Source organism: Saccopteryx bilineata, chromosome 6, assembly GCF_036850765.1.
Source record: "Saccopteryx bilineata isolate mSacBil1 chromosome 6, mSacBil1_pri_phased_curated, whole genome shotgun sequence".
In the NCBI taxonomy this organism is placed as follows: Eukaryota; Metazoa; Chordata; class Mammalia; order Chiroptera; family Emballonuridae; genus Saccopteryx; species Saccopteryx bilineata.
In genome coordinates, this window is record NC_089495.1 from 206208646 (window position 1) to 206232936 (window position 24291).

The following is a 24291-nucleotide window of genomic DNA, read 5'->3' on the forward strand; positions in this document are numbered from 1 at the left end:
AAAGAGGCCTTGGTCTGATGACCACTTGAAACGAAACCAGCCCGGGACACGTCGGGGGGCTGGACCCCGGCAACGTTCAGTTACTTTTGAGGACGGAATTTTTTTTTATTTAAAACCAAAGCTTTATTCAAAAGACAGCGCGGTATTACAACTATGTACAGTTCTGTGACAAAAGATGGAGTGATGGAGCAAGACACGCTTCTCACGAAGGAAGGAGTCTTGTTCTCTCAGTATGTGCGACTGTTTCCTCTGCTAGAGTCAACATCTGCAGAGGGACCCGACCGCGACTTCAAGAAGTGTCCTTGCCGGCCTGCCTGCGTCCTCAGCGTTTAAATCGGCACCGAGCTGGGCTGCTCATGGGCCCGGCCCCTGCCTCAGTCCAGGCCAGAGTCTGAGGCTCCGAGGAGGCCTGAGCTCTAAGTAGCAGACGATGTGATCGGATGTCACCCCACCTGGGACACAGGCCCTCAGTCAAGACATTCCCTGCTCCCGGGAGGCAGGCCTCTGAAACTTGTCATCCTGGAGGACTGTCCTTTTCCCGCAGGAGGGAGGGAGGGCTGAGATGCCCTCCTGTGACCTCAGACGTCTGGGATGGAGTGGTCCATGGTGTGGTGGAGCAGAGTCGGGGACAACCTAGGGACAGCGATGACAGTGGCCAAAGCTGGCAGTGCCTGCCCTCCTCCCTCGCAGCCCATGCCTCCCACGGGAGCCTTCGCTTTTATGTGGAAGACTTTGATGTCACCAGAAGCCACCAGACACCCTGAAGCGGGGGGAGGACCTGAAGCCGGGCTGCGCACTGTGTGGGCCTTGAGGGAAGCCGGGGCAGCAGAGGAGGGGGGGTTAGGGGGAGAAAGGAGGGGACCAGCCGGGGCAGCAGAGGAGGGGGGGTTAGGGGGAGAAAGGAGGGGACCAGCCGGGGCAGCGGAGAATGGGGGGTTAGGGGGAAAAAGGAGGGGACCAGCCGGGGCAGCGGAGAATGGGGGGTTAGGGGGAGAAAGGAGGGGACCAGCCGGGGCAGCGGAGAAGGGGGGGTTAGGGGGAGAAAGGAGGGGACCAGCCGGGGCAGTGGATAATGGGGGGTTAGGGGGAGAAAGGAGGGGACCAGCCGGGGCAGTGGATAATGGGGGGTTAGGGGGAGAAAGGAGGGGACCAGCCGGGGCAGTGGAGAAGGGGGGGTTAGGGGGAGAAAGGAGGGGACCAGCCGGGGCAGTGGAGAAGGGGGGGTTAGGGGGAGAAAGGAGGGGACCAGCCGGGGCAGCGGAGAAGGGGGGGTTAGGGGGAGAAAGGAGGGGACCAGCCGGGGCAGTGGATAATGGGGGGTTAGGGGGAGAAAGGAGGGGACCAGCCGGGGCAGTGGATAATGGGGGGTTAGGGGGAGAAAGGAGGGGACCAGCCGGGGCAGTGGAGAAGGGGGGGTTAGGGGGAGAAAGGAGGGGACCAGCCGGGGCAGTGGAGAATGGGGGGTTAGGGGGAGAAAGGAGAGGACCAGCCGGGGCAGCGGAGAAGGGGGGGTTAGGGGGAGAAAGGAGGGGACCAGCCGGGGCAGCGGAGAAGGGGGGGTTAGGGGGAGAAAGGAGGGGACCAGCCGGGGCAGCGGAGAAGGGGGGGTTAGGGGGAGAAAGGAGGGGACCAGCCGGGGCAGTGGATAATGGGGGGTTAGGGGGAGAAAGGAGAGGACCAGCCGGGGCAGCGGAGAAGGGGGGGTTAGGGGGAGAAAGGAGGGGACCAGCCGGGGCAGCGGAGAAGGGGGGGTTAGGGGGAGAAAGGAGGGGACCAGCCGGGGCAGCGGAGAAGGGGGGGTTAGGGGGAGAAAGGAGGGGACCAGCCGGGGCAGCGGAGAATGGGGGGTTAGGGGGAGAAAGGAGGGGACCAGCCGGGGCAGCGGAGAATGGGGGGTTAGGGGGAGAAAGGAGGGGACCAGCCGGGGCAGCGGAGAAGGGGGGGTTAGGGGGAGAAAGGAGGGGACCAGCCGGGGCAGCGGAGAAGGGGGGGTTAGGGGGAGAAAGGAGGGGACCAGCCGGGGCAGTGGATAATGGGGGGTTAGGGGGAGAAAGGAGGGGACCAGCCGGGGCAGCGGAGAATGGGGGGTTAGGGGGAGAAAGGAGGGGACCAGCCGGGGCAGCGGAGAATGGGGGGTTAGGGGGAGAAAGGAGGGGACCAGCCGGGGCAGCGGAGAATGGGGGGTTAGGGGGAGAAAGGAGGGGACCAGCCGGGGCAGCGGAGAAGGGGGGGTTAGGGGGAGAAAGGAGGGGACCAGCCGGGGCAGCGGAGAAGGGGGGGTTAGGGGGAGAAAGGAGAGGACCAGCCGGGGCAGCGGAGAAGGGGGGGTTAGGGGGAGAAAGGAGGGGACCAGCCGGGGCAGCGGAGAAGGGGGGGTTAGGGGGAGAAAGGAGGGGACCAGCCGGGGCAGCGGAGAAGGGGGGGTTAGGGGGAGAAAGGAGGGGACCAGCCGGGGCAGCGGAGAAGGGGGGGTTAGGGGGAGAAAGGAGAGGACCAGCCGGGGCAGCGGAGAAGGGGGGGTTAGGGGGAGAAAGGAGGGGACCAGCCGGGGCAGTGGAGAATGGGGGGTTAGGGGGAGAAAGGAGGTGACCAGCCGGGGCAGCGGAGAAGGGGGGGTTAGGGGGAGAAAGGAGGGGACCAGCCGGGGCAGCGGAGAAGGGGGGGGTTGGGGGAGAAAGGAGGGGACCAGCCTTACTTTTTGACCATGTGCTCGTAGATGACGGTTGGGATGACCGTCAGGGTGACAACATTCCCGGCCGTGGCCAGGATCTCCGTGACCTCTTTGTCCTAGAGGGGAGACGAGTGAGCGGTCACCCCAGGGGCCAGAGCCAGCTCTGCAGGCTGCTCTGGGGGGCGGTCAGTGTGGCCCCTGCTGGAGGACGCCGTGGACCCCTGACTGCAGGGTGGGGCTGCCCCTCAGGCAGGGGACAGTCCCCTGCAGACACCCAGATGAGGCCTTGTTCGAGTGCAAATGCACCCCCCCCCCCCCCAGAATGCCCTGGGTAAATGATGCCTGCCACTCCCCACCGTCACCTCGAGGACCAGGCACGTGGGCCTGACACATAACAGAGCTTTACAAACGTTACTGCTCTCCTCCCCTGCCCCCCGCAGGGGCCCCGGGAATCTCGCCAAGCCACATCTTCTACCCCAGCTCCCCAGCCCCAATCACCCCAGTCACACTCGGGGTCTGGCCCCAAAACAGGGAGGCACAAACCACGTGGCGGGGGACATGAGGGGCACCCGCCACCCGCTGGGCCCCAGCTGGCCGGCCAGCCTGAGCTAAGCCCTCATGGGAGCTTCTTAGCATCTTGTTCACCAGTAAAAAGAGAAAGGTCTGCAGCAGCCGTCAGGGCCCTGCCGAGCACGAGAAACGGAGGCCCCCAGGCAGAATGTGCCTAGCGGGTCGAGAGCTGAACCCACGGCCGCCGTTGAGCCTCCGGCCCTCGCGCCAAGGCCAGGGACCTTGTCCTGACTCGCATCTCGAACTCGGCTGTGATTCCTTAGTTGTTCCAGGGTAAATGGGAGAAGGCGTGCCTGACAGGACTAGTGGCTGCCGCAGAGCGGAAGTAGATCAACTTTGAACAGATACAAGGAGTAGCTGTCCCGGGCCACTCGGGAAAGGGACAGGCCGGGTGCTCGGGGCCTCAGCACACTGTGGTTTGGCAGGGTAACCGGGGAGTCCGTCACCGAGCCTTGTGCCATCAGAGAGGAGAGGACCGGCAGCCCGTGTCGAATGACTGTCCCCTGGCAGCTGGGATCAATGAGCTATCACACTCCGAAAGGGTGAATTCACTAGCATCTACCGCACAAAGTAGGGAGGTGTTCGCACACACAGCCAGGAGCCGCCGGGCTCCTGTGTCCTCTCACCGGTCACCACACCCCTCTCTCTGTCACACCTTTGGCCTATGGGTTAGCGTCCACAGCTGATACTGATTGAGCACTTACTATGTGCCCGAAGTTCTATGTACTTAACCATCTTATTGAATCCTCGCAGCAACCTTAGGATGAAGAACCGGAGGCTCGTAGGGGGACCGCAGCCCGCCCACACACGTGGACCGCCCCCCACCCCTGCGGCAGTCTCCCCGCCCCTGAAGTTCCGGGGCGGGGCCCCGCCGGCCGGCCGAGGGCCCTACCTTCAGCCCGATGACGTTCTGCCCGTTCACTTCGCACACGTAGTGGTTGGTGAGGAGCCCGTTGCGGGCTGCGGAGCTCCCCTTGACTACGGAGACCACCTTCCCCTTCTTGATGACGAAACCAACGTGGCCGCTGCTGTCCTTGTGCATGGTGACAGTCCTCTGGAACGGCCTGCCGGGAAGGGACAGTGAACAGGACCCTGGGACGCGGCCCGAGGCGAACAGAGAGAGAGAGAGAGGCCCGTGCGACGGGCCGGCGACTCACCTGTCCCGGACGACCATGACGATCTTCTCGGCCGACGCCCTCTTCACCGCCCGGTGGGCCTTGTCGGTGCTCCACCCGGCGCAGTCGCGCCCGTCGATCTGCAGGATCTGGTCCCCGAACCGCAGCCCCACCAGGGACGCGGGGGTGTTGGCCTGGACCAGCTGCACAAAGAGCCCCTAGGAGAGGCAGGGCCCCGGTCAGCTGCCCTCACCCGGAGCCCGGGGCCCTCCTTCCTGGCCCTCCGGGGGGCCTCCGTGATACAGACACTCCAGCTCTGCGGGCAGGCACACTGGTCACCCCGTTTTCCCAGGGAGGAAACTCCCCAGGCCACGCAGCTAGGGAGCAGCCCAAGCAGAATTTCAACTCTGGCTAGAGGCTGTACCCTCCACCACTGGGCTGCACGGCCTCTGACAAAGGCCCTACAGACAGCCACTGGGCAGCCAGAGGTCCCTGTGCACTGGGAGACAAGGGCGAGGGAGGCTCTGAGCGGCAGGAGCCCCTGAGAGGCAAGTGGGAGGTCCCCCCTGCAATCCAGCGCCAGCCCTTGGGTCTTGGGAGAGGGGGTTGAGGGGAGGCCCCTGGGCTTGGGGACCCAGGTGAGCCCTGCACCCAGCATGATCCGCGCCTTCCTCACTGTGGACGACCCCCACCTCCACCCAGCGCTGCCCTCCGGCTGGCTCCTGGGCTGTGTGTGTGTTCAGCCAAAGCCCCTAGGGCGCCAAGATGCCAGGAGCTGCTTAGGGGGCGCTGTCCAGCACGTGCACCCCCCTCTGCCAGCCCCTGCCCCCAGCCCCACCTTGTCGATGGCCCGCAGCCGTAGCCCCGTCTTGCCACGTTCGTCCTTGCACAGATGGATCTCACGCACCCCGGGCTTGATCTCCGCACGCCGTGCACCCAGGCTGTTCCCGGACACCGGCGCCACCACCTGGCCCGGCAAGGGGCCCGAGGCCACCGTCTGCAGACACGGGAGGAGAGGGTCAGCGGGCCCCCGCGGCCTCAGAAGGACGCAGAAAGGAGCATGGAATCGTCCCTGGGGGGCATATACTATCCCACCCGCGGATCACACACACTTCTCTGCCTGGAGCCGAGAAAGGGACATGACCCCGTGAAGCCACTAGAGGGCGCCAAAGTCCACGCCCTTGAAAAACAGCCAGGAAATTGGGGGAAGAGGAAGGTTAGAGACAGAAAAGAGGCCCTCGTTCTCCAAGGCTAATAATTAATAACAGGAAAAGACTCCTTTAAAAGTCATGTAAATATAAAAGAAATATTTCACAGCAATCATGAGCAATGGAGAAAGGGGAGCTCGATTTGATTTTTGTCTGGGAAAAAAAAATTAAGCTGGAAGTGTACAAATGAATGAATCCAGAACAAGTCAAGACATCCAAGCATGCCACTGCTATTAAATAGAGTATTGGAAGCACTAGCCAGAGCAATAAGGCAAGAAAAAGAAATAAAAAGGCATACGGGTTGAGAAAAGAAGAAATAAAAGCGTCTCTACCTGAGATGACATTATGGCCTCCTAGAAAATTCTAAGGAATCTACGAACAAACTCTGAGAATAAGCGAGTTCAGCAAGGTCACAGGATACAGGATCAGCAGCATACAGAGATCCCATGTACTTCAATATGCTAACAACCAACACGTGGAAACCTGAATTAAAAATACAGTCCCATGAGGATCACTCAAAAACAAATGCTTATCAATTGTAAATCTAACAGAAACACGCTTAGGAACTGTATGCCGAGCATCACAAAACACGGGTCAAAGATATCAAAGAAGATCTAAGTAAATGGAGCGCTGTTCTGTTAGTCATGGATTGGAAGAACATAGTCAAGCTGACAAGTGTCCCCAAATTGATAATACAGGTTTAATGTTATTTGTGTCAAAATCCCTGGATGATGTTTTCTAGATTTAGGCAAGGTGAATCTGAACTTTATATGAAAAGGCAAAGGAACCAGAATAGCTAAAACTATCCCGAAAAGAGGAAAAAAGAGGGAGGACACAACTCAACCAAGTTTCAAGATCTGTTCTACAGCTACAGTGATCCAGACGGGTGTGGAACGGGCGGAGGGACGGGCCCACAATGGAACAGAACAGAGAATCCAGAAAGCGCCTCCGATGTGGGGGCCAATTGTGTTTTCACAGCGATGCCAGAGAACTTTAGGGGAGAGAGAAGATTCTTTCCTGCAGATGGTGCAGGAGCCACTCGGACACCCACAGGCAAAAATATGAACCTTGGTTTAACACCTCACACAAAAATGAACTCAAATGACATCATCCCTTTGAATGTAGAACATAAAAATGATCATGGTTTTAGAAGAAAATGAAAGGGGAAAAAATATCTTCAGGACCTAGGGCTTAGTGAACACCTCTTAGGAGAGCCAAAGCATGGCCCAGAAAAGAAAAGAAAAAATATCCACAAATTGAACCGCATCAAAATGAATAAACGTTTTGCTCTGCAAGAGACCGTTTGGATTGGGCGGAAAGAGAGGCTGCCGCTGGGAGAAAATATTCACAAACCGTGCGTCGCAGGAAGGACTCTAGAACAGAGGGCTCTCGGCACTCGACTTTAAAAAGCAAACAGTCCATGCCTGACCAGGCGATGGCGCAGTGGATAGAGCGTCGGACTAGGATGCCGAGGACCCAGGTTCGAGACCCCAAGGTTGCCAGCTTGAGCACGGGCTCATCTGGCTTGAGCAAAAAAAAAAAAAAAAAAAAGCTCACCAACTTGGACCCAAGGTCGCTGACTTGAGCAAGAGGTTACTCGGTCTGCTGAAGGCCCATGGTCAAGGCACGTATGAGAAAGCAATCAATGAACAACTAAGGTGTTGCAATAAAAAACTGATTGATGCTTCTCATCTCTTTCCATTCTTGTCTGTCTGTCCCTACCTATCCCTCTCTCTGACTCTCTGTCCCTGTAAAAAAAAAAAAAAGCACAGTCCATTTGGAAAATGAGCAAAAAGGTAGGAGAAGCGTTTTACTGAACAGAATTCCGTACGGCTCAGCACGGAGGGCGCCACCAGGAAACGGCCACAGGAAGGCTTAAACGCCAGGACCAAAGCCTGGGGAGAGGTTGGAGCTTCTGCCTGCATCAGACAAGAGGCGGTAACTTACACCGGCACCGTCTGGGAGCTGGAGCAGGTTCTGCTGGACTTCTTGGCTGGAGAGGGAAAGGCCCATATAATTTTCCAGTTCTTCCAGGTTTGGGTACAAAACTGATGGGAAGGGGAGGAGGAAGAAGAAAGGTGTTACTCAAGGGCAGAGCTTGGCCTCACCTGTCTGGCCCCCACGGGCCCCCTCACGTCTAAGAAACAGGGCCTGGGAGTGCGGCTTATCGGCGAGGACGCTGTGTGCCCGGGGAATGCGGGCGCTGTGGGAGTGGGAGCAGGGACACTCGCCGGTGGTGTGTCCCTCTCCTCCGAAGCTCTGAGGGCCAGGGGTTTGCCCTCCCCCAGGAGCAGCCTGGGACACTGTAGTCCCTCGTGGGACACCGTAGTCCCTCGTGGACCACTTTGGTGTTGAGCTCAGTGGACTTCCCTTGGCACTGGCCAGACTTCCAACCCAAGTACAGGCCGGCACAGAGACCGGGGGCCCGCTGTTAAGAAGCGCACAGCCGGTGGGAGGCGGGCACCAGGCCCGAAGGCAGCTCGGGGGGGCAGTGTGCCCGGTGAGGAGGAACAGAGTTGGGCCTGAGTTCAAGTTTGCTGCCACAAAGCCTGAATCAAGACTGCCAATGGCCACCAGGAACACCTGGTCCCCTCAGGCAGCAGCACAGACGGGGATGGCCCCAAGTCAGGGGAGGGGGTTGCCCTCGCCTGAGCTGCAGTGCTCCCCACGCCCCCCTGGAAGCATCAGCAGGCTCGGGACCGGCTCTCAGAAACAGCTAGAAGAGGTCACTCTCGGCCAGGGGCACCCCGCCCCGCTCACCCACCTGAAGGCTGGGGGACAGCTGGTGACGGTGCGGGCAGGGTGGGCATCTTGGGTGTGGCTCTGGTCTGGGCCTGGGGAAAGGTGGAGGGGGTGCTGGTCAGCTGTGTCTGGGACCCCCACCCCGGGACCCTTGGGACCTGGGAGTCAGGGCATTACATATGCTGGGGGGGAAGGTTCATGGTCGTTCTCTGCGAGCCACACACTGTCGTGACCCATTTCCTCCCCGAGGCAGCCCCCACTCAGAGGCCCAGCTCCCAGACAAGCCCTCTGTCGGGAAGTCCCAGATTCTCAAAACCCACTGGGCCCGTCAATGGGGTGGAAGAGGCGAGGGGCTCACGGGGGCCGAGCAGGCCCAGTGCCCGCCCTGCAGCGTGGGGTGGACACAGTGGGCCCCAGAGAGGCCTGTCCACAGCTGGCCTTTTCCGTTCCTGCCGTAACCCCACCGCCTTGGCCTCTGGGCACCTGCCCTGCCCGTACGCCCGGGGCCCTCGCCACCCGCCATTTTCCGATACAAGCCTCCCTTGGTCACCCCGGGGTGACCCTGGAGGCTCTATCGGAGGTCGAGGCTAACAAGGGCCTGGCGGCTCACCTGAATGGCGTGGTCCACCTTCAGGTCCTCCAGAGACGGATACAGGGCGGACATGGCTGCGCCTCGGGACACCCTGCAGGGCACAGAGGGTGAGGAGGGGGGAGAGGAGGCACGGACACCACCTCCCGTCCACGTGTGCGCTCGGCACTCTCAGGATGAGAAAGGTAACGGGAAGGCATGATCTCCTCCTCCCACTGTGGGAATGGGGGGTTGGGGTCTGCACCCAATTCTGTGTGGTCCCCAAGCTTGTGGTCTCTAACCTTGCGCAAGCCCATCCCACCGCCTTCCATTGAGTCTGGGCTTTAGAACCCGGGCCCGAGAGACCACCCGGGACATGCAGGCCAGGAAACGCAGGACTAGGGGCCCTGCTTTTCTCTGCCCTGTTTCAAAAGTCAGACATGCCATGAGACCTAAATCCAACCCAGCAGGTGCGTCGTGAGTATCTGCTCCGTGACGGCCCCTGTGAGGGGTTCGCGAAGCCTTGTTCCACAGCTACACGGAATTTGGTCTGGTGTCAAGCAGGCGGGGACTGCGTATTTGGACAGAAAGGCGGTAAGCCCTGTAGAATCCTGTCCCCACTCCCCACAGCCCTTTTCTCCTCTGGGCCTTCAAGTTGCTCCTGTATAACAGCCGTTTCCAGGTCCGATCTTGGCCACCGTGAAGCATGACCAATAGACATTCTTAAAAACAGGCACACAAACTGTAGCAGGGTTTAAAAGCTCAACACAGCCTTGCTCCTAAGGGACGGGGGCGATGAGGGTTTGGGGGAGCACTATGCACATTTACGAAGTACCCTCTAATCTCCCGGAGGGGACTCAGTAGGGCCTGTGAGCACGGGACCCAGAGAAACTCAAAGGACTTGCAAGGGACACTTTGTTTCCGTCCTAGACGAGATGAGCGGGAGCGGCTCCTGTTAGATCCTTGGGCAAGTCCGGTGTCCCAGTCTCCGGACCTTTGCGCGTTACTCCCTCTCTCCGGAATACCCCGCTGCCCCTTCTGCTCCCTGCCTGGCTAACTCCTCCTCATTCGCAAGTCCCAGACCAGAGCACTCCTCTTTCAGGAAGCCTGCCTTGATTTGTGCTCTCTCCCCACCCCCACCCCACTGCACGTCCTTCCTCTTGCTGACCCTCCGCCATTCCTGCAGTTGCCTCTTGTCCATCCACCTGGTTGGACTGGGAGTTCCGAAAGGGTCCGAGAACGGGGCCTTCCCTTGGCTGCGTGTGGAACCGCCCGCCCCGAGCGGGGACACTCGCTCCGTGATATTGCCATAAGCAACACATTGGGCCTGGGCTCTCACTTCTCTCCTGTAGAGCAAAGCTCTTACGTCCCAAGAACATGCGCCTTCCTAGGCTGGAAACCAGGCTCAGGGCTCCCAAGCGTGTTCTGTTCCCCTCTCAACAGTCTTGTTAGTTGTTTTCTTTATTTGAATTAGCGCCGACATTTCAAAATATGGAAATATAAAATTCTTCCCTTCTAAGTGTATTGAGAAACATAAATATATTTGGCCAGCAATGCTCAGCCGGGGCCGAGCCACAGCCTGCTCCGGGCTTTCCTGTTTTCCTGGGGCCCCGCCCAGCCGACCGACACACCTGCTTGGCTCCTGGGGGGCAGGCAGTCCCCGATTCTTGCGCTAGCCCCGGCTTTGGGGGCAGGAATGATCGCTGCACGAGGCCAGAGATTGTCCTAGGGGCAGAGGGAGACTGACTCTGACCTCCTTCAGACCAGCCCGGGGGACCCCTCTGCCTGGGGCACACACTGAGAGATTTCTGATCTTCGGACAGTCCTCAGCAGGTGCCAAAGCCCTGCCCGCCACCAGGTTTGCACAGGAACGGCACATGTGGAAACGAGAGGCCACCTCTGCCCTGCTTTCTCCGACGCAGGGTGGCTTTATTTTTAGCAGCTGCCCTCTGGGAGAGAGCAGAACCAGAGATCCACTTCCTGGAAGTCACTCCCAAGCCGGGACCACACCACCCTTTCTTCGTTCCTGTGACCTTTGCAACACCGCCATCAGCTCTGGGTCCCAACTCAGTGTTGGGCTCTGGGCGGAGTCAAGAAGCAGGTGTCCCCTGCCTTTTAGTGGTTCGTGATACCGTGGGAACGACTCCCCACCAGCAAATATACTCTGTGTCCCATTCCAGCGTCTATCTGGTCATTCAAATTCATTCACTGGGGTGTGTACTGTGTTCCCCGGGGCCCGCAGACCTGTTTCCATCACACTGGTCCCTCTGCTAGGCACACTGTCCTTCTCTGCCCGGTGCTCTCTCAAGGCTCAGCTCAAATGTCACTTACTGCTTTGTTTTTTCAGGTCCTGGGACCCTCTGCTAGGGAGCTGGGTCTCCTTTTGTCCCCTCACCCTGACTTGTCCTGCCTCTATTGTCAAGCTGATTATCACATTAGATGATTACTACCTGAGAATGTTTGCGTACTGAACGCCAACCTCAGAAGGGCAGGGGCTTTGTCCTGCACACCACACTATGCTCCCCACCAAAAGTGTCCAGCACGTGAATGCTGGCAAAAAAAAAGGGGGGGGGATTATTTGACCGATCAAACCAGTGGTTTTCCAAAGACCAGAGTGGAAACTTGTGTGGGCAATTTTGTGTGTCACAAGACTAAGGGGACACAACCAGCCTTTAGGAAGCAGGAAGCAGAGATCTGGGCCTATTGCAATGCACAGATTAATTTAATTCACAACAGATTGTTTTCTGTCCTGCAAGCTTTTCCATATCCTGCAAACCTTCAGGTAGAAAGAACGCCTGTTCATGATGTTTTCTACACACATGCAGTTCACTTCCCCCTGGTTTCAATATGGAATATATTATCCAGAAATGCACAGCAGGTCAATGGAAGGAAGTCATATTTTGTTTTGTTCACCGTTTCTGGAAAATCACGGTTGCTCCTTCTCACCGCAGGTTAGTCACCAGAACACACCACTCCCCAAAGCATCTGCATTTATAAGCTGTCACAGTGACGCCACGCCTGTGTACAAATACATTTAGCTTTCGACTTGCGATGTCAAATATAAAGGGTGGGCAAATCCAGTCGAATAGTGCGCTTTATTAAACCCAAACTGAAATCATGGGGGACAAGCATGATCGGGTGCGATCCCGTCTGCGCTTCCACACAGTGCAATGCGTATTCTCTTAGTGTAAGTTACTTGCATGGCCTTCATTTCTCCTTTGTAACAAGACAGGGCAGCCTGTCGATTGTTGTACCCAGAGGAAATGGCCGGGAGTGGACGAGCCCACCCCCCCTCTTCTCAGCCTCAATTTCCTCCCATTTTGTTCAATGGGAGCGGCCAAGCGCAAACTTCATGCACCGGACAAAGCCCCAACGATCCCTCCTTAGGTCTATTTCCACCCAGGGATCAGTTTCCCTATCTGTCTGACGATCTCCCAACCCCTCAGTCTCCCAGCCACGCATCCTTCAGAATCCGGCCGGAAGCGACCTCTCCCGGTTGCTAAGGGCTACGCCGACTGCCCAGAGGCCCCGCCAGGCCGCTAGGGGGCGCTGCGCTGCGGCGTCTAGGGCGCATGCGTCTCCCCTCACCCTGGCCGGCGCGCGTCTCGGGACGACTCCCAGAATGCCCTGCGGCGGCGGGATGCAAAAATGGCTACTTCCTAGCGGCACGCGTTGTTGGCATGGTGGGGTTACTAGCCTCCACTCGGCCTCCTCTCGCTTTCTTCAAGGCGCCCTTAGCAGGCGCTGGCGTCCACCAAGAGAGATCAGGTAAAGCAGCAGACTGAGGGAGAGGAAGGCTCGGCCAGGCCCCGCGGGCTGTCTTTATCGGGCTGGAGCCTGCGCGGGTCCGAGCGAGCTTTAATGGGGCTGGTGCCCCTTGGCCTCTGACCCCTGAGGGCCATTTCTGGCCCGCGAAGGAGGAAGGCGCAGTTGAGACGCGCACTGGTGACAAGATTCTGTGCTAGGGCGGCAGCCGTGGCAGAGGAGGCGGGCAAAGGCGACACGCCTGCGTCTCTGGCGGCGCGTTGCTCGCACAGGAAAGGTGGCCGCCCCTTCGTGACGTCACCGCCCCGCCCACTCTCCCCGGGTTCTGGCCGGGCTCTGCCTTCTGATCCCAGAGCTGAGCTGCAAGTGCCCCTACCCCACTCCGCACAGGTGCATCTTGAGGTCTCAGCCCGGGTGACTGAGTGGTGTGAACCCCTGCTGCCCCGGGTAGGGTAGGGAACTCGTGCTGGGCCGAGCAGGTCAGCAGAATTGGACCCACTGCTCATGATAAAAGGGGTTCAGGCACTGGCGGCTAAAGGTGCAGGACAAAAGGCTAGGGTGACGAGGAGGAAGGCCTCTTGGAGGGAGGGAAGAAGGAGACCGTGAGAAGACTGTGAAAGTAGGGAGGGCTCAGGAGGGTGGGCGCGGAGTGTGCTCCTCCAGGGATAGGGAGGCCCGGGCCTGAGGGTCCAGCTGCCCCTGAACTCATTTCCCCCAGCTTTGGTGCCCGTCTACAACAGCCCCGCCAGATCCAACCGGTGGTCTAGGCCAGAAACCTGAGGGTTGTCCTCAGCACCTGCTCTGGAAGCCATCGGTACCCAGCTCTTGCCCCGCGGCAACATCTCAGACTTCCAACTTTGTATTCGCGTTTCCGCCACCTGCCTCCTAGTACAGCTCCCTTCTCCCCGCACTCCTCTTACGTTTCTTCCATTCCAGACCTGCTCATCCTAAAACTCACCCTGCTTGTGCGTGCCTTCGAACTTCAGCGGGTGCCATTCACGCCTTCTCCCTTCCCCTTATTCATCTGGCAAACTCTCTCAAGTCTTAAGTTTTCCCCCAGATGCCCACACCCACAGCCTCCCTTCTGTAGACCACAGAATCTCGTATTCAGCTATTCATCGTTCAGCTGATGTTGATTCAGCTCCCACTGTGACCAGGGCGTTTTGGGGTTGCATTTCTACGGTTCTGTCTTGGTTTGCCTGGCTCCCTCTCTGGTCAAGAATGTTGCTTATTTCTGAATCCCAAGTGCTGGGCCCAGCAGGTGTCCAGTTACCATTTCTCTATTATTATTTTAATGTATTGATTTGAGAGAGAGAGAGAGGAAGGGAGAGAGAGACAGGAACATCGATCTGTTGATCTGTTCCTCTTTGTGCCCTGACTGGGGATCGAACTGGCAACCTCTGCATTTCAGGGCGATGAAATTAATCAAACTATCCAGCTAGAGCCAGTTCCCATTTCTTAAAGAAGTGGACACGGAGGGAAGAGAAAGCCCAAAAAAGTCCTTTAAGAAAGAAAAAGGAACAAAGAGCCCTGGGTCAAGAAAGGGAGAAAAACATGCCTAATGAGGCAGACCGAGAATCTGGTTCCTCTACTCGGATGGCGGAAGGGTTTGCTCAGCCTGGGCTGGTGGATTCCAGCAATTAGCCCCTCGGAAGAGAACCCGTCTCCCATAGGGGTTTTCTTCTCCCACTGCACTTTCCAGAGTTCCTGTCCCTGGACTGCAGTACTTTTTGATACAAGCAGTCATGACGCCCACGACAGATCAGCAGTCGGGTCCTCTGAGCTCAGTGGGGCGGAGAGGGGCCGTCAGCCCCCGTCTTTGGGGACTTGGAGTGAGAACGCTCCACGCTCCCCTGGAACACTTTGTTCCAAAGAGCTGACACCAGGAGACTCCCACTCGTTCTGTGGCCAGCTCATCCCTCCCTTCAGAAGACGGCGTGCAGGGGGCAGCGTGGGCTGGCATGGCGGAGGCATAGCTCCTGGGAGGCCGCATTAGCCCAGGGATACGCACGGTGAGGAGTCGGAAGGGAAGAGGCTGTTGCTAGGCCACCAGCCAGCTCCCCCCCCCCTCAGGGTGTACTGCCTGCTGGAGGAGAGCTGGGGACCTCTGCAGAGGACGCCCTGGGGGGCGGGGGCGGGAGCACAGACTCGGAGGCAGGCGGGGCTGCGTTCAGATTGCTCCCTGTGTCTTGTGAGAACAGGCAGGGACAAGTCCCTTGTGAGCGTTCTTTCTTCTTTTGTAATATGGGCAACAACACTTGTGTCACAGAGTTACGTGGAGATGAAAAGAGTCTTTTTTTTTTTTTTTTTTTTAGAGAGGAGAGGGAGAGACAGAGAGAGAGAGGAGAGACAGAGAGAGAGAGAGAAGGGGGGAGGAGCTGGAAGCATCAACTCCCATATGTGCCTTGACCAGGCAAGCCCAGGGTTTTGAACCGGCGACCTCAGATGAAAAGAGTCTTAAAAAGAGAAGCTGTATCATGGAAAGCACCTAGCACAGTAGTACCTAGCCCATCCGTGGGACACAGTCATGGTTAGCTGTGCATTGACCACAGCTGCTGAGCACCTGCATTCGAGCACTGTTCCAGGCACCAGGAATAACGCGGTGAACAAGAGAGACGCCTGCGCTTGAGCAGTGTTAACTCTCCACTGGGGAGAAGTAGGTGCTAAGTGCATCTGCCCCTGTTAGGGGTGCGAAGTGGTGGAGAGGATGATTAAGCAGGAGGGGCGTAGAGTGTCGGGAGGCCGGGGAAGAGCCTCACTGCTGGGGCGTGGGGGTGATGGGTGATGAGTAGAAGTCTCAAAGGCAGGGAGGAGCATTCCGGCTGAGGATGGAGCCTCTGCTGTGGTCTTGAGGTAGGGGGTGCCTACTGTATTCAGGGGCTACCTGACCCCTGAGTCTGAAGTTAGTGGTTTGGGGGTATGGGGGGAGGTAGCAGGAGAGGGGCCAGGTTCTGGGGGGCTTGTGGGGCATGGCAGGGACTCGCCATTTACTCTGGAGAATTTGGGGCAGCAGAGTGGCATGGTGTAACTCATTATAATAGCCCCCCTCTAGCTGATTAGAGAGCAGACTAGAGGGGCGGGGTGGACACAGGGAGCCCGGGAGAGAAGTGACCGTGGTGGAAGCACCGTCCTTGGTTTGGGCCACTGCCCGTAAGCCGCCCGATGCAGTGTGTGCCCAGCCCATCAGCCTGTCCGAAGCACCTTTTTGGGGACTCTGTTGTGTGGAGGGCACTCACTGGCCCCTTATCTCCCTCAGTTCTCCTGACTCGGGACGTTTTCAGTCTCCGAGTGGGGAAGCCGGTTAGAGAGGTTGGTGGACACGGCTACAGGCAGGGCAGGAAGCACAGAAGCTGAGGCCCTCTCAGGCCCTCGTGGGAATCGGCTGCTGCTTGCCTGACTTTCCAGGGGCCCACTTCAAGGAGCAAAGTGTGGGTCCCATCCCCTGAGCACCCCCACACCAGTCAGAACTGGCTGGGTCCGTCTTCTAAATAAAGACCTCAGGCCTGGCCTAGGGCTGGGGTCCGAGGAGGAAACCCCAGTTCTCACAGTGGGAGGAACCTGCCTGGGAAGTCCCGGAGGCTCAGGAGGGGTGAGAACAAACCCCCCTTATCTCATCTGGGGGGGGGTCTTACCTGCTGGCCAGGAGGTGCTGCAGGTCCTTGTCAGCCGCTGCAGAGAGACTGTTTCCCTCCCTGGAACGTGGTGGCCCTTGTCCCTGCCCTGGAAGGGTGGTGCCCGGCCCTGGTCAGCTGACTCACCCTGGCCTGGGACTGGGGCAGGCCCAGGTGAGTCTCCCTGGCTGAGTAAATAAAGGTTGCCGGCCCACGGGAGGGCGCTGGCCTGAGTCTAGATGTGGAGGTGGAGGTGGAGTTGGACACACAGCTGCTACTGTGGAGGCGGGTTTGGACCAAGACTTGCTGGCCTTGAGTCCGATTTGGATTGGACAGCAGTCCTGCTGAACGTGAGGGCAGTTGGACGGGTACCCAGGGTCTTAAAGAACTGTGACCCACCCAGCATCTCCTCTACTAGGAATTTGTTACCAAAAAGTAGACACGTAGGCAGTGAGGTCCCAGGGCCCATCACCGTGCTGCTTGTAGGGACACCTAGGGATCTCAGGTGCCCACCATGGGTCGGGCTGAGGTCTCTGGAGGTCACACGGCCATCAGTCCTTTAAGGAAGAAGCCAGGAGGGAATGTCCCTGAGATACTGACAAGGTACGGACAAGCCGGTGTCTGACACTCCTTGTGATCTGTTGTCGGCGTTCGGAAGGTGGGGAGTATGTCAGGGAGGACGTGTACTGACACGCTGAAAGTCTGGGTGCTGGAGGGGTGTCTGGTCCAACGTGGTAGGTGTTTGTTTGTTTTTGATCTGAGAGAGAGAGAGAGAAACTTCAGTTTGTTGTTGCACTTAGCTATGCATTCATCGGTTGACTCTTGTTTGTGCCCTGATGGGGGATTGAACCTGCAACCTTGGTGCATCAGAATGATGCTCTGACCAGCTGGGCTACCAACCCTGGCCTTGTTTTGTTCTGAAGTTAGTCTTTGCTTTGAAAGCTTATGATTTTTGCAAGGAGGAAGCAAATTAGATTTGCTTTAAAAGGGAATTTAGATCAGTTGGCTCCAGCAGGGAGAACTCAGGGGCTGTGTGCTGGGGCAGGAGGGTTTGATTTTTTTTTTAATAGCACATTTTTGGGTGACTTTTACATTTTAAAACATTTGCATGTACTACATATCCCCCAAAATAATCATATAAACTTAAATAGAAAGGGGGAGTGGGTTTTCAGCTCCTGGTTGGTTTAGCTGTCTAAGAGGTGCCTGTCACACTGGGTGCTGCCCAGGAAGGGCCTGGAGACCTGTGTGCGGGGCAGGCCCACGCGAATGACGCAGGCACCCACACAGGGTGCGGTGCGTGTCAGCGCTGCTCGTCACCGGGCAGGCCCAGGACACAGTCCCCATGACGAGCTGGGGCGGAGCTGGAGGAGCCAAGCGTGTGGGTCCGGACCGGCTGCCGTTCAGCCCCGTGGAGGAGGTAACCGCTCCCGTCGAGGAGCTCACAGCCGAGAGCCCCACTCGGGAAACAGCAGGAACAGCCGCAGGAAAAGCAGTGGCTATTAATTGAGCACCATGGACCAAAAAGGGGCCACACGCGAACCCCGACAAGCTCGGGAGGCTTGCTTGCATAGCGGCCTTCCGAACTCAGACCGAAAATAACCCGCATGGAAGGTGACCAACTTTTTTACAATGAAGAGGACAAAAATAAATTGGAAGAAAACAATATCGTAAATAAAAGAAACATTTTATTCATTGCAACAATAATACACTATAATATGATCAATGCATAATAAAAACATATTTTATATTGTCATTATGCTTGCATGCTTATTAATTTTTAATAATAATTGTAAGAATAAAGTATTCATTTAGATACAAACATGTCACATCACACACAGTGGATCGACTGCATCGATTGAGTACGGACATTTACAGATTAGTTTTCCAATATCAAAAAGGAGGACATGTAGGAGGATACTTTTTGAGGGAGGACGGAATTTACAAAAGAAGGCCTGTCCTCCCTAAAGGAGGACTATTGGTCACCTTACCCACATGGGATGAGTTGAACATTCAAATTTCTAACTCTGCCTGACCTGTGGTGGCGCAGTGGATAAAGCGTCGACCTGGAAATGCTGAGGTCGCCGGTGCAAAACCCTGGGCTTGCCTGGTCAAGGCACATATGGGAGTTGATGCTTTCAGCTCCTCCCCCCCTTCTCTCTCTCTGTCACTCCTCTTTCTCTCTGTCTCTCCTCTCTCTCTCTCTCTGTCTCTCCCTCTCCTCTCTCAAATGAAAAAAAAAAAAAAAATTTCTAACTAAGTGGGTGGGGGTGGGGTCACATCCTAGGCCTGTTGCTTCCTGGACACAGCTGTGTCTACCTGAAGTGCACCTGTCTGGTCTTTTTGCATCTGAGATAAATACCTTTGCCAAGTCAGTGACCTTGGCCAGACCCCTGGGCGCAGCCGCCGCCCGGAGCAGGAGATCGTGGAATCGCGCTGCTGTGCTGGCCTCCCAGCCACCTCTGTGCTGGGAAGGTTAACTGCCTGTCCTGTGCTCACCGTGTAGAAGAGGCAAGTGTTTGTCTCTGTTCTGCCTTCCTGTCTGGTCCTGGAGCCGGCCCACTGGGCTCTCTCCCGGCTCCTCCGTCGACCGCTAGTGGGCTTCCCTCTGTCTCCTCCTTCCATTCTAGTGTCTAAAATAATCTGCCGTTCTCCGAGCACTTTCTCAACCCATCACAGCGGTCAGTTTGGCTAAAACAAACTCGTAAAGATTGTTCCCTTGCATCCCGCCCAAAGAGCAGAAGGCCGCCCCAGGTGCGATGCGGGTGTGGTCAGGGCATTGGCCCAATGACCCCTTTCATCCCCGGGAGGCAGGTGTGCAGGCACTGTCCCCTTCCTTCCCGGTTCTCCGAGGCCGCGCTCTCTTCTGTGAGATAAATGCCTCTGGAAGCGAAGTGTGTTCACGCCCCAGGGCTGGGCCTCCGGGGCCTGAAGCAGGAAGTATACCGTGGGGACAGGCCCACCGTAGGCCAGGTGTTCAAGGCCAAAGGGCTAAACCAAATGACACCCCCACCACACACGCACACGCACACACCCGCAGTTCAGTTAGTCTTAAGAGGGAGCCCTCGCCGGGCGGCTCCACTGACTGGAGCGTCGTCCCCAGGTGCCCAGGTTGAGGGTTTGGGCCAGGTCGGGGCACACACAAGAATCCCTGGACCAGTGCGCGGATGAGTTGAGCAGCAAACCAGTGTCTCTCTCCCTTGTTCTAAAGAAAAGAAGATGGAGAGAAAGCAGCCCAGAGGGTAAGGGACTGGCCTGTGGTCGCACAGCACCTCAGCATAGACCTGGGACGAGGACCAGGCCCCCCACTTCCACACGGGGGCCTCCTCTTGTCCCACGTGTCCTAGCGCCCCCCTCCCTGACCCACGCCTCCTCCCGCCACCAGGACTGTCTCTCACCAGGCAGGATCGACCTCGAAGGCTTCAGTGTTTGACCTAGTGAAGGGTCAGCAGAGGGTGGGCTAGGGTCGGGCTGGACTCCCAGACCCGACATCGAGGCCTCCGTGGGGTGCCCACCCTCCCCCCACCATTTATTTCCTTTTCAGCCTTGTCCCCAACACCGCTACGCAGCCAGCCGGGGTCCCCTCCCCTCCCCTCCCCACTGAAGGCCTCAGCCCCTTCCCTGGAGTGCCCCCCCCCAGCCCCCACTCCACCAGCCAGCTCCTCTCCCGAGGCCTCCCCGCTCCTCCCCCCTCTGAGGGCCGGGTGGTACGTTCCAGTTCACTGTTCGATAGTCATCACCTCATATCCGCTCCTTGAAGGCAGGGTCTACCAGGCGTCCCCAAACTACGGCCCCGCGGGCCACATGCGGCCCCCTGAGGCCATTTATCCGGCCCCCTGCCGCACTTCCAAAAGGGGCACCTCTTTCATTGGTGGTCAGTGAGAGGAGTACTGTATGTGGTGGCCCTCCAACGGTCTGAGGGACAGTGAACTGGCCCCCTGTGTAAAAAGTTGGGGACCCCTGGTCTAATCATTAGGTCTACAGGGGCTATTTTCAAAATAAAAATTGGAACCAGCGCTCTGCCCAGGATATATTTCTGCTTTCTCACACTTCGTATCAACCCTCTTCAGAAGTTTAAAACCGGGTCTTCAGGACGCAGCATACACTCGGAAACTCCCTAATGGGCCCCTGGGCAGGCCTGGGAGTCAGCAGCCTACACCCTGCTGAGCCCGGTGGGCTCAGAGTCCTGGCCCAGTCACGTCTGGGGGCGGGGTGGGGGTGGGGTGTCCTCACCTGAGTTTGGCCTGTGAGGCGCAGTCTCTGTGCCACCCGATGGGTGCCCCGTGAGGCAGGGCTTGTCTCAGGGTCTTATCTGTTGGGCCTGGCACCCTGCCGGGCACACAGTAGGCTCTCAGTGAATGTTTACGGAATGGGTAAGTGCCCCTCCTGGAAAAGTCAGTCCCAGTAATAAACTCAACGGCTGACTCATCTGAAAGAGGCTGGGTGTCAGACCTGAGTCTCGGCTCTGTGATGTGGCACAAGTTACGAAACCTCTCCAAGCTACAGTGCCCACATCTGCAGTGGGGATTTCGGGACCTGCTTTACGGGCTTGTCTTGAGGATTAAGTGAATTAGTCACATAGGGCGCCTAGGACACAGCTGGCACTCGGCAAATGCCAGTTTCCGACTTCCTCGTGGAATCAGTCCAGCTGCGAGCCACAAAATCCAAGTGACCCGGTGCACGTGAAAATGCTCTTAGCTGAAGAAGGGGCGATGGCTGGTTGCGGGCAGAGAGAGTGCCAGCTCTGCCCTCCTGCCCTCCAGGGGTCTGGTGATGCGGCATAGCCTGGTCATGTCGCCATGGCTGCCTCTTGACCATGGAACCATAAGGGGAAGAGGTCCGTTGGTTGGGCTCCTCCGTGCTGGGCGCGGTGCTGGCCCGGGGCATGGCCCATCCCCCCTCCTGTTCACAGAAGGCCCAGCTCCAGAGAGAGGGGCGCCCTGACCACGAGGAGTGCTCTGACCACGGCGCGCGGCCCGAGCAGGAAGGCCGGGCCCTGACTGTGGGCGGCATGGAGCCACTGGGCTCCAGGAGTCTCCCATCCCCGCGCAGCTGGGTCACGGATGGCCCAGGTGGCAGCCGAGTGTCCTAGGGGGTCAGAGGCCCAGCGGGCTGATGTCCTGCAGCCTCCCACACTTGCACCCCACTTAGCCCCATGCCCCCAGCACCTCAGCCCCTTGGCTGGATCTCCGACCAGAGGCTCTGGCCTGTAAGGCACTCACAACACCAGCAGCACATCCTGAAGGGGGCCCATCCTGTCGTGAGGCCATGGGACCTTGGGCAAGTGACCCGTCGGGGGTCTCCGTTTCCTCACCTGTGAGGTGGGTAAAGGACTCCACTCTGTTAGTACAGATCAAGTGCTCACTTCATGCCTGACTCGGGGAAGTGCCGGCTCAGTTTAAACTATTCTGTATCCATCCCCGTTACTGGGTTATCGCGCTGTTCCAGTGAGGAAAATGTGCCCATTACGCTAAACGTGACTGACAGAAGGTCAGACAGACACACAGAAATGACCGCACAGAACAGGTCTCCGGACACAGAACGTCTTCCATGCCGCCTCTCGGCCCCCACCTCGGTTTTGCTTTCTGGAGATTCAGTCAAGGCAAGGTCGGCTGTGGGTCAGGCTGCAGGACAAACAGCCCCCGACCTCCAGCCCCACCCGTGAGGGTTCGGGCGAGGGTAGTTGTTTCGCACACCGCACATCCGCGGAGGGCTGGCAGGGCTCCCCGTGGCTCCTGGCTGCAGGGCCCGGCGGGGAAGCTGCCACTGCCGCCCATCTCAGAGGCTGTCAGCGGCCTCCACGGAGGGTGGGAGAGGTCTCCGCCTGGCTATAAAGTGCCCCAGGCCGAGGGGACACTTCTACTTCCTTGGCACAGGTGCCTGAGGGCACACAGCGTGGGAAGTGACATGGAGACTGACACTGACGAGGAACTCGGGCCTCCGACCGGGTGTCTGCCGGGTGGCTGTGACCACCTGTGCGCGGGACGGGAACCACTGTGTCCTGGGTGGGGGTGCAGCTGCAGGGAGCCCGGCTGGGACCTCCCTGGGGCACCAGAGGGCCGGAGAGAAGACAGCTGACATTCCAGAACCTGGGGTCGTGACACCAGGGAGTCCACCTTCCCGACTGGCCAGGAGCCGCGGGGTCCACGGCTGGGACCTCGGGACGGTATTTCCTGGCCTGCGGAACTTGACTGCGGATTAATCAAACAGGCGACTGACCGGGGTAACGTGCCTCTGTACCCCACGCAGCCCCCCGCAGAAGGCGGTACTTCTCGGTGGGAAAGCCTTCGCCCTCCTGGGGAGTCTGGGTGGGCAAATTTGAAAGCAGGAGCTTGGCGAAGAGGGGCTTGGAGGACGTGGGCTGGAGGGGGCTCATCGCAAGGCTGTGTCTGCTTGCAGAGGCCCAGGGTGGCCTTGGGATGTGTCTGGGGGTGACATTATTGGGGACGGCTTTGAGGAAGTTAATGGAGATTATGGGAGCATCCAAGCCCCTCCCCACTTGCCCCCCCCATAAAAAGAGGAAATAGATCAATCGTTCTGTGTAATAGAGATTTGGGGGCTCCCACAGCAATCCACAAGACTGGGGAGCAAAAGAGAGGGAAGTGGGAAGGAAGGGTGCGAGACAGGGCCAGGTGGGCAGGTGCGGCGACCTCCAGGGAAGTCCTGGGAGGGGCTCTGAGAGCGGGTGGCTTGGAAGCGGAGACGTGGTATAAACCCAGTCCCTTCTGAAATCTTGAGTAAACCCCCCTCTGTGGACGGGACACCCCCTCCGGCCCTGCGGGCACCGGACACGCCGCCCTGTGTCGGCCATGTCATGTCAAAGCCAGCCGGTGGCCAGAGGCCCTTTTGCCTGCTGGGATCGGGTGGGGACAAAGCATATCAAACGCTCGGTCCTGATCCGGCCCAGTGCGGGGAGGCATGCTGCTAAGGCTCGTGTGGGCGGCCCGGTTTCTCTTCTGCGCAGCGGAGGGGGGAGAGGGAGACAGAGAGAGATGAGACACGGAGACCAGCAGGGATCTCACTGTCTGTGTGGGCATGCTGTTCTGCAGCTAACACAAAGAGCCCTGGGCGGGGGCAGCTCTCCCATAGCAACGCCAGCACTCAGCAGCAGGGCACAGCTGGGGGCAGCCCCACCTGCCCTCCGGAGCCAGCAGAGGAAGGAGGCCGGGACACGGAGCGGGAAGGCCTGGCCCGAGGTCACACAGCAATCCCGTAGCACAGCCAGGATGCAGGAACTCTGGGTCCCGTCTTTCCTGGCTGCCCGCCCGGGAGGGCTGCCCAAGCCTTTCACCCACTTTTTGCCCGGTGCTGGGCGCAGTGGTGTGGAGAAACCCATTCAGGCCCAGACCCTGGAGGCCGGACCGGTCCCCCTTGCACCACAGCTGGGGGCCGCCTTCTGAACGCTGCCCTGAGTGGGACAGGGCCTCCGGGGACAGAGGCGGCCCCATCGAACCCTTACCCGGCCCTGCGCGGTGGGCACCTCCGCCGTCTGGTGACTTTGCACAGAGGAAACAGGTGCCAGGACTCACAGTCCGGAGCTCTCACCCCCCAGGTGGGCCCTGAGGCCGGAGGGCCCTGGCTGAGTGCCCGCACGGGGGGAGGGGCGCCCGGAGCCCGGATGCCGGCCCAGTCCAGCCTGGGCCGCCCAGGGCTGCTCCCCCCGGATTCCTGCAGTGAGTGGCGGAGCAGGAAGGCAGGAACAATGGGGTCCTGGGTCCTGGTTCCGGAGCCAGGGCGGAGCCGATAGGAGACTATGGGAAGGAGGACCCTGCACCGGGGACGAACACCTGAGACCGTTCTCTCGTGGGGTCCTCGCCTCACCCCTGCTTTCGCCCTAGCTTACAGATGGAGACTTTGAGGCCTAGGGAGTTGCAGTAGAATGCCCAGGGTAAGCACGGGGTGAAAGCAAGGTTTGACTCTAAGTAATCTGGCTGCAGACCCTATGCTCTTCACCACTGTACATTTTACACACTTGCGCACACACACACTCGTGCTATATACAGTGGTGCCTGAGGATACGAGTTTAATGCGTCCTGTAACCGAG

The 24291-nt window shown here is 58.5% G+C and overlaps 1 protein-coding gene and 1 long non-coding RNA gene across 2 annotated transcripts; both read right to left on the minus strand.

Annotated features, from left to right (window-relative positions):
• Nucleotides 1-118: 118 nt before the first annotated feature.
• Nucleotides 119-16372, minus strand: SDCBP2 (syndecan binding protein 2). The gene is made up of 9 exons (XM_066235880.1): nt 16272-16372; nt 8917-8989; nt 8329-8398; nt 7512-7612; nt 5195-5353; nt 4399-4574; nt 4134-4305; nt 2696-2787; nt 119-633 (listed from the first exon to the last, which is right to left on the minus strand). Exons 2-9 carry the CDS (start codon nt 8968-8970, stop codon nt 579-581), a joined length of 879 nt encoding a protein of 292 aa, XP_066091977.1. The 5' UTR covers nt 8971-8989; nt 16272-16372; the 3' UTR covers nt 119-578.
• Nucleotides 16373-18034: 1662 nt separating this feature from the next.
• Nucleotides 18035-20663, minus strand: LOC136308492 (uncharacterized). The gene is made up of 3 exons (XR_010726114.1): nt 20481-20663; nt 19630-19681; nt 18035-19438 (listed from the first exon to the last, which is right to left on the minus strand). It is a non-coding gene; the product is annotated as an uncharacterized lncRNA (long non-coding RNA).
• Nucleotides 20664-24291: the final 3628 nt, after the last annotated feature.

Excerpts from the sequence above, each read along its gene's own strand:
- SDCBP2 (XM_066235880.1), bottom strand. The coding sequence starts at position 8,970 with ATGTCCGCCCTGTATCCGTCTCTGGAGGACCTGAAGGTGGACCACGCC. Across the intron at positions 7,613-8,328 it reads AGCTGTCCCCCAGCCTTCAG|TTTTGTACCCAAACCTGGAA; the intron begins GTGGGTGAGCGG and ends CCTTCCCATCAG. Across the intron at positions 2,788-4,133 it reads AGAACGTCATCGGGCTGAAG|GACAAAGAGGTCACGGAGAT; the intron begins GTAGGGCCCTCG and ends TCTCCCCTCTAG.